This window comes from Protopterus annectens, chromosome 14.part0 (genome assembly GCF_019279795.1).
Source record: "Protopterus annectens isolate FY-2018-M chromosome 14.part0, PAN1.0, whole genome shotgun sequence".
Classification (NCBI taxonomy): Eukaryota; Metazoa; Chordata; order Ceratodontiformes; family Protopteridae; genus Protopterus; species Protopterus annectens.
In genome coordinates, this window is record NC_056748.1 from 920,505,735 (window position 1) to 920,515,854 (window position 10,120).

Sequence of the window (10,120 nt, forward strand, 5' to 3'; positions counted from 1 at the left end):
TGTCCTTTTTACCCTTTAGTTTGTTTTATCTATCTATATATATATATATATATATATATATATATATATATATATATATATATATATAATACACACATATACATATATATATGTGTGTGTGTGTGTGTATACATACATACATACACACACACACACAGACACATACACATACACATACACATATATATTTAGTGAGCCAAGACAGAGTAAACTAGCTACAATAATAGTGGTTTTGTTAACATTAAAGGATTATACCAGTTAAACACAGTATTGTTTAAAATTAGAAATCTGATACGAAACTTGATCAAATAATGTTTGTATGTCTCTGTGAATGATAGAGAGACATGTACCCACACGTTGTTTAATAAACATAGTTCTAGTTACTGCATTTAGTAGCAAAAAGATATGTAACATCTGGAGGAATATTTACTCAAGACAGTCTAAAATATTATGTAAAAGCTAGGATCTACATATGATGTCAGTATTAAAAGAAGAAAATGTCTTATATAGGTTGACAGTACCTGGATAGAAGTGATAGCTTAGTGAATGTTATTATCAAAAGCTAGGGTTGGTACAATCCCTATCATTCTACATGTAGTTGCTCTTTTTTGTGCAAATTGCATTCTATAAACAGAAAATTAATTGTAGTTATAATAAAATGTTTTATTTTGTTTTGGAACAAGTACCTATCATACCACTCAATCTTTTAGTGCAAGAAATCTGGACAAAGGCAAAAATAATGGTGGGGCAAATTTTTAATATTGCTCTAATAAACTTGGAGAGTTGCTAAAATAACAGGTCTTGCATTAGCATCCATTTTATGAAAGCTATGAAGTCTGAAACTCAAATGTCTGTCATTTTTTTAATGATTTCAGTCAGTGGTTTGCTGAACCACAAATTTGAGGAAGAACTGACTAAAAACATAAGGCAAAAATCTGGACATTATGCAAAATCATCTTGACAGTTGAGAGGTATAGTACCTATTAATCTAAGAGCTGGTCTGTAGGAACACAAATTAGAATACAGTGAATTGTTATAGCAAGTAGTTTGCTCAAATGTACTTTAAGGATGCTGGTTCCTGGATCCAGGATTCACTCCCGTGCTCTTCAGCACATTGGGCAATGAGCGTCCTTCAGCACTTGTTGTTTCCGTAGCAGGGACAGATTTTACAGGATTGGGTTGCTAGCGTGAGCCCAACCCTCTTCAGGTGGTGCAAGGATGCTGGTTAGGTAATTTAAATTATTTTTTAGGGATTAGAAATTATAATTGTCATTCTACACATTTAAATGATTTTTATTTTTACACAATTTTTTGAATAAGTTGGATAATGGATGAATTTAAGGTTTTATATTTCAGAATGATTTATTGGTGAATTAATGTTATGTGACCAATTGAATTGTTATAAAAGATGGCATTTTTTGAATAATTGTTAGTTCTGATGAAGTCCTGCTATTTGGAAGGATGAAAATGCTTAACTTTTATTAAATTATTATTTCTATTTTCTCAGCTCCTTTTGTATTCAGCATTTCTCTGGGGACTTGGCGAGCCTATGTTATTGGGTTCTGGTAACATTAAAGGATACTAAATTACACACAGTATTGTTTAAAATTAGAAATTTGCTATGAAACCTGATCAAATAATTCTTGTATCTCTCTGTGACTGAGAGATACTGTCCAGATTTTCACAGAATTCCAGATTTTTGCCTCATATTTTTGGGGTTTTTTTCGTCATGAATTTTGTGGTTTTGTGCCAAAATACTGAGGATTGAAGTCACTAAATATACATATATTTGAGTTTCAGACTTCATGTACTTCAGAAAAATGCATGGCATCACAAATCATGGTATTCTAGCAACTTTCTAAGTTTGTAAGAATAAACTTTAAACTTTGGGCCTTTTCCCCCACACCCACTATTTTAAGCTTTGTCCAGATTTCTTGAGCTACCAGGTTGAGGGCTATGGATGCAGGTATAAACCATACCCGTCAGAGCAAGAAATATGGATAAAGCCAAAAATAATGGAGAAAGAAAGTCCCAAAAATGGGAAATGATTTTAAATATTGCTCCTATAAACTTAAGATAGTTGCTAGAATATCAGCGTTTGCATTACTGCGTATTTTCTGAAGGATATGAAGTCTGAAACTCAAATGTCTGTTATTATTTACTATTATTTAATTAATTCAGTCTTCAATAATTGCCAGAAAGCCAACAACTGACCAACAATATGAGGGAAAAAAATCCAGACAGATGAGAAGTACGGTACATACACGTGTACACTACTTACTAAACATAGTACTAGTTACCGCATTTTGTAGCAACATGCTACATCACCTCTGGAAGAGTATTCGCTCGAGACAATCTAGAGCATTACGTAAAGGATAGGACGTACGTTCGTACGACGTCAGTGGTAAAAGAGGAAAATATATATTTTGTTTCTCTTGACATTACTTTGATCGAAGCAACAGCTTAGTGAATATTATTATAGGAAGCCGGAGTCGGTATTCATATAATTTCGCTGTCTTTTTTTTGTGTAAGTCGCACTGCTTCGCTGCCATGACATCGCATTCCTTTACGGTCCCCATGATCGTCTTCACTACGTTTTGGGGTCTAATAGGGTTTGCAGCACCTTGGTTTGTACCCAAGGGTCCCAATCGAGGGTACGTATTTCCATCATCGTTATTAGAAAAGAGTGTTGCCTGTTATGAAGACGCCTACAAGACTGCGCAGCTGTTGAAGATGTCAGAGCAGCATCACCTTGTGCAGCATGGCTGCTGATGGTGATGCAGGGTTGTGTGTGTTAGTGGGGAGAATACATGCAGTCAACAAAGTGTATATTTTTTCTAGGTGTCTGTGGGCAACTGCATGACATTGAGGGGTTATAAGATGTTGTAGGTTAAACTTATTTTATGCATTTGTGTGTTACACTTTCCTGCTCTTAGGTGGCGGTTTATAGAGGAGGCTCGACCAGAAAAATTACATGATCAGTAGATGTATAACATTTCTTATACTGTACTCTGTACGGCAGTCAGTATCATTATTAATGTATATCCAGAGCTACTTATCAGACATTGGTGAGCTGAACTGATTAGGTGGGTGCACCCGATGTTATAAATAGTATTAAGACTTGTTACAGTGTGTTACAAACCAGGAAGTTTAAACACAGAATCACAAAGGCATAGAAGCAGGTATTGCAGACCAGTCTGCAAGACAGAATTAAAAGCATAAAGGAAGAGTAGAAAATTGAGGAGAAGGAGGCACCAGTATAAACAAGATGGATGTAATAATCGCTTTAGAACTTAAGTTATAATATACTATACTTAGACATGGGGTTATGTGAAAATTGTTTTATATTGTTGCTGGTAGCATTGGAATTATTTGAAGAGACGACAAACAGCGTTATAAGATTACCTGTGAGAAAGAACTTTTTGCTACAGTTTTCTCTCTTAAATTGAAAATACAAATATTGATGCATCAGAGTGATGTGTAATCTCGGGCACATCAGTGTAAATTATTAGAGGACTTCCCATCCATTTCCCTGTCCATTTAATTTACAGCAATGTATTACTTCCTGTAATGGTGTGAATGGGAGAAGAGGTTGTGGATGCATGGCTGGATTAAGAGTGGGTGAACAAGTGAAGAGTGCCCAAATGTTGTAGTAAGGCCTGAGTAAATCTCATTGTAATCCATGCTGTGGATTACTGGTATTACATTGGTGTTTTATATGCAAAGTAGTATTGTAATGATATCATCCCTTTAGTATTTAAATGGACACTTCATCTGCAGACTGATATTAAGATTTACGTCTGGGAATACGGTTAATTAATAAGTCACATTTTTTATTTCCTTGATTTACTCACTACATCATGTTACATTTTCATGGTGGCAGAAGGAAACACTAAGCCCTGACATTTAAGTACATTTAACATTATACCACTGCACTGGGTGATTGTTTATATTAGGACACACCATCCCACTCAGGTGTGTGCAGAGCCAACAATTGTTTGGTATCTCCATGGGGTTATCAGTTAAGTGTTTTGCATGTTTCTTGTCATTCTGATTCTGGCCCATGTCGTACCAAGGACAGCCCTTGTACATCCTGGTGTGTCCTAATACAAACAGTCGCTATCTGTGCTCCCTTACCTTTCTCCTTTTTCTTTTCTACCTGTCCCATACCTTCAATTTGGAAGGATGGAATTGATGTCAGCAGAGCAGGAAAATTATCTGGGATGTTGGTTACATCCATTATTGGAACCATACAAGGAAATGAGTATTGAGTTGCTGGAAGGCTTCCACAGGAAGGCCACCAGAAGGGTGTGTGGGATAGAGGGGAAGGACATACCCAGATACTAGAAAAGCTAAAGCTGTTCTCACTTATGATCAGAAGAGACATGTGGGATATGATATGTGTGCACGTGATCATATAATGGAGACATGAATTTTTTTTTTTTTCCTAAGAGGAAAGGATTAGGGGGAGGGTACAGGCACAAGATATAGGGCAGCAGATATAGGGGCCACCTGTTCCTTGATATGCAAAGGCACTTCTTTAAAGATCAAGTTGTGGGCTGCTGGAATGAATTACCAGAGTGAGTGATAGAGAGGAAGTCTACAGAGGTTTTCAAGAAGCTGTTGGAGAGAGAGAGAGAGAAGAGAATGGAAAAAGAAGCATTTGCTTAGTACTTTGCAGCACAGTTCATTACATCATCAGTCTCTGTCTTGGACTAACATCATTCCCATTTCTAAACACAATTCTGACTGATTTGACCTTCCTGGGCCGTACAGGTCTGTTGTCCTTCCACTTCTAGTGAAAATCATAGATAAAACAGGTACAGTTAAAGACACACGGAGAAGTTTATAGTCTACTGTGTAGTTAGCAGCATGGCTTTAGGAGGGGACAGAGTCCTAACACTGGACTTCTGTCCTCACAATCCACTTAGAAATAGCCATAGAGACAAGACAGCTTATCACTGTAGTGTTTGTATATCTGTCAAAAGTTTTTGTTTCATTAGGTCATACCCTCTTGGTCTAAAACAGCTGTTAACCCATGGGCAGCATTACCTTACCTTGAACTGGTTTACTGACCACCTTCATTAAAACAACTTTTGAGTAGCTGTTGAACAAGGGTAATATTAATTTCTTCTGTCCATCTCTATCTTACTTAGTCTCCATCTACATCCCATCCCGGACCCTCCGTGCTTCTAACCAACAATTACTTGATATCTGCCACCCAAAAAGGTCAGTAGGCAAACTACTCTACAAACACTCCCTTGCCCGTGCTTGGAACAAACTTCCCCTTGGCTTGCGTTCAATCTCCCACACCTCACACTTTAAAAATAAACTAAAAGCTTATTTTCTCAATTCCAGAACCTGCCCTTGCCATGACACTACCTAGTCTTCCTTCCCTTTATGTACCCTCAAAAGGGCCATACTTAGTACCTCATTACACCTCTCTCCAATGTGTCTACTATGCATTTGCAGAATTTTATACAAACAAAACATGTTCATTGTTGACCTATTGAACTATATCAATGTAAAATTGTTACTTAAGTTCTTTTTAATGCAACTTTATGCATGTATCCCAACATATGTGAATCATTTTGCTATAACTGCTATTATATCAATATTGTTTAAAATTGTACTTGTTTTAAAATGTATTACTGGAGCTTTTCTCCTCGGGTCTCCACTGAAAATGGGCCACAAGCCCAGCTGGACAAACCCGGTTAACAAATGTCAATAAATAAATTTTAATAAAACTGAGCATGCCCACAAGACTATGAGCTTGCACATTTGCATTTTATTCTATACATAAACACCAGTACTGTTTCATTCATTATTTACAACATGCTTCGTTATGCCATTGACATGATTTGGACATCTGGTACTGTATGCCTCTAAAAACTAATACTGTAAAACAGGGGCTTACCTAATCTCTGCATGTCCCTTGAACAGCTGGGTCTTATGATGAGTTTGAGTAAGACAAAAACATTGTTTTGTAATGCAGAGAATGGATTACTATGTAAAAGGGATGGTGGAATATTTCTGGCCCCCAATGACAGTCCACTGGAAAACATTAAAACCTATAAATATTTTGATGTGTGGATGCAGCCCTACATCACTAATACCATATACATTTCCATTTGGACTCTAATAAGTAAAGGGTCAGCAATAAAACATGAACAAATAAGAACAAATCTTGCTAAGGAATGCTAAGAAGACTAAATATAATATTGAAAACTGCCTTGACAGCTAGGAATAAAATTTAAGCTGTAAGTCATATTGCTCATTTTTGTCTAATGTACAACTTTGGTGTGATGGACTAGCCCCGCAAAAATGTTCGATTATTTGGATAAGTCCCATTCTCCATCCCAACAAACTAACAACTGCAGCAATCCTATGCCAAGGAGTAGTACTAAAGGTACTTAAGGTAGGAGTAATTATAGCCAGTGTCCATCTGGATGGATAAGTGAATGGGAGAAAAACACTTTGCCCTATTATAATGTTCTGTCTCAGTAAAAGGGACATGAAGAGATGTGTTGAGGGCTCCATGTCTGTAATGCTGCTAAAAATTAATAAATGGATGAGTAATGAACTGACAATTTGTAATGTTTATCAGTATGGAATCAAATTAAACAATGAATTGTAGGAACTCATACAAGAAGTTTGTGCCGTTTGCATTGTGCTAACTCTTCAGCTAACAGTAATAATTAGTAAATTGCATTTTACTTTTCTTTAGCATTGGGCATTGTTTTATAGAATAGGAATGGATACAAAAGAGAGACAGAAATTTAGTGTCTGTGCATCCTTGATATTCAAAGCACAATACATTCCAACCAAATATATCTAGCTATGTAATTGACAATTCAGAAATAAAAAAATGGAAGTATATGGAGGAATATAGTGATTTCATTTATTTACACACTACTGTAATCTCACAATTCCCACCTGCAAGACCTTTTGTTCTTTTTTGTCTGTTGTAAACAATACAGATAAATTACAGATTCTAAATGGTTATTACTGAAGCTGTCTCAATTAAAATAATAGTATGGTTATTCATTACAGCTTGGAATTAGTGCATCACTTCTGGGTTGCTTTCATAAATCAGTAGCTGTGAATACAGACTACCAAATGAAACTGATCAGTAAGTCATTTACAACCTCACAGAACTAGTCAGTTGATTTTAGAAGAGGAAGACAGAGAAAAAATAGCTTGGTGATAGTCAACTGCATTGTTATGGATATTAAGTGTAACATCAGAGTTATTTGTGATTGCTGATGTCAGTGGCATGACTTGTGTGTAAAGCTGATAAGATGATCGCTGAGCAGTCATGGAAGAAAATAAGCCTGTTTTAATTATATCCTCTCCTTGTAACATCAGCACAGTTGGGCTTACCTTCTAGGGATAAATGAAGCTAATTATGATTGTGGCACCTGGTCTGGCTCCGATGAGGTATAAATCCCACCACTGCCACCAAATGTAATGACCATGCTGGCACTAATTGATTTGAATCCCAGCACTGCCAACCAGTATGTGAAGGTTAAGTGCTATGGATCTAGTCCATCATCCAAAATAGATCTGTTGGCCAACGAGAGGGAGACACTATCAAGTCACACCACTGTTTCCCAACAAGATAATGTAAAATGAAAATAGTTGTCATTCATTAACCAATTCATTCAATGCAGCCTAGCCCCAAAAACATAAAGGGAATATGCACTGCTGCTCTAGATATGAGCTTCCAATATCCACAGCAAGACTAGGACTATGCACTGACCATTTACAGAGCCAATTATTTTGCCTAGTACTGTAGATCCCTTTCTCACCATTCTGTCTGTGAACCACAGTGCCTTTCAGTATCCCTTACCCATAAACAGTAACTGCTTTTCAAACATTATTATTTGCTGCTGCCCAAACAGACACACACACACACACACACACACACACACACACACACACACAATCCAAAGGAAGGCTAGTAGAATTCCCCAGTTAGTAGTACTGCCACCACCTTAGATTTAGTTAGTTATCAACCTTACCATTCATAATCAATAGCCAAATATTGTAGTAATAATAATAACAGTAGTAATAATACATAGAATTCTAATGTGCAGAGCAGTCTTGCCAGTTAGAGGTGGATACCATTGCTTAATAACCTAGAGTGCTGAACAATATACTTTTCTCGGTTAGTAGCACACAAATACCAACCACAAGGTCTTAAAAGTGAATAAATAGATAGCTTTACTTTGACAATAAAAAAATAATATGGCACTGCTAGAGATTAAATATGCAGCATTCAGTATAGCTGCACGCAGAAGAGAAAAACAGCAATCAGTTGTCCAGACTGAATATTATATGCAAAGTAAAAAATAGCTAAATAATTACCCTAACTGAATCTGCCTACAGAAAAGTGGTCTTAAGTGTGCTGAATTAATGAAATATTAAACAGGCAGATGAAGCACTTACATACGTCCAGAAAGCATGTCCAGTTTTACACTTTTTTTCTTTCAGAAACATTAGCTCTTTTACAGATAACAGAAAAATATCTAATTAGAAAATAAACTGAATTTCTCAAACATGTATTAACTGTTTGCATCTGACACCTTTCACAGTCTGAGCTCAGAGATGTCTTTGATCTAGTTTTGCAATTTCCCCTGCTGTTGACATGCAAGCAGTTACTTCTTTCATCTAAAATTGCATTTCTTACGTCATTAATATATAACAAGATTACAGCTGTCCAGCATATTTTCTTCTATATATTACATGAAATACCAAGCAGAAATACAGTTCCCCTGTCACTGTTGGGATATTTTATAATTGCAGGTTTACAGTGTAGTTTTCTGCTACACATTTTACACAGCTTAAATATAGTTTACAAATGTGTAACAATTTGAAATAAAAATGAGCAAAGTACAGAGATTGCATTATTCAGTTTTCTCTATGCTGGTATCACATGGAGAATGTGCATAACTACAGAACTCCTAATTTGTGATCCATGCAATGAAATGGGTACACGGCACTTCAGCGACAAAAGCCAACTCATCATAATCCTTATTGACTTGATTTAAAAGTATAATAAAAGAGCATTTATCAGTGAGACAACCACCCCACATCTTGATACTAACTCTGACATCATGCAGCAGAGGAAGTAAGGGGAAACTTTGTAACCCTCACTATTCCACAGTCTCACCTCTTTAACATGAAAAGGTTTAGCTCAGACAAGGATTTAATGACATGTTCTCTTTTCATCTGCACCCTTTTCAAAGAATTCTATAACTTGCAATGACATATTACAAAAAATGCAGGAAATAAAAGAGGCCAAAGTATTCTAAAATAATCCAGCATCAAAGTTGGAAATTAAAAAGGACTCAATCACTTTAACAGATCTTCTTCTTGCAGGGAAAACAAAGTATTTGAGGTGATCATGTGTGTCTTAAACATGTTGTTTGCTGACATGGTTGAGTAGACAAGAAATCAAAAGAGGTGGGAATCTCTTGACTTCTTCGGGTCCAGGAAGAAATGGGACTAGAATGCTTAGATGTCTTTCTTCTGCAGAATTAAAGCTACTGCTTTTCTTGTTGAAAGATCCATTATTTCTTTCTGAAAATGGATCAGATGCTGTCACAAGCATAATTTGTATGTTATTAATATTTTATCCTTGTTGGCTATATCTCTTTGAGGGAGATTTAGCTTGTTATTGCAATAAGTATGGATAATGTATGGCTTAAACCTTTATAAAATGTAACACAACATTATAAAACTAACCCAAGGGTTGCAGTAAAATAAAGCAAATATGACTGTAAAGTTTTAACAGAAATCTGATAGTTAAATGAAGAAAGCAAGGAAATAATATACCTTTAAAGTCATTTGAATTGCATCTTTTTCTTTTTAGCTTTTTGATAACCCTTATGCAAACTCTAATCTTTTAGCATTGAACATTAACTAGTAATTAATTTCAAGAATTAAATAAAGTAAATCTTGACCTTCTTTAACGAAATATACTATCTGAGTGGATTCTTGTAGAAGTCTAACCAATTACACAGTTGCCAGATTCATCGCATATGTGTACGGAAACTGTTAATATTCAGTATTATTTTAAAGTCAATTGTAACACTATGTCTGTTACTGTGTTCAT

General features: G+C 35.8%; 1 protein-coding gene across 1 annotated transcript in view; it reads left to right on the forward strand.

Annotated features, from left to right (window-relative positions):
* Nucleotides 1-2,351: 2,351 nt before the first annotated feature.
* ATP6V0E2 (ATPase H+ transporting V0 subunit e2) overlaps nt 2,352-10,120 on the forward strand; it is a 200,737-nt gene continuing 192,968 nt past the window's right edge. Inside the window, exon 1 of the mRNA XM_044056720.1 lies at nt 2,352-2,654. Within this exon, the coding sequence (XP_043912655.1) occupies nt 2,551-2,654 (104 nt within the window). The 5' untranslated portion in view covers nt 2,352-2,550. The remainder of the gene's footprint in view (nt 2,655-10,120) is intronic.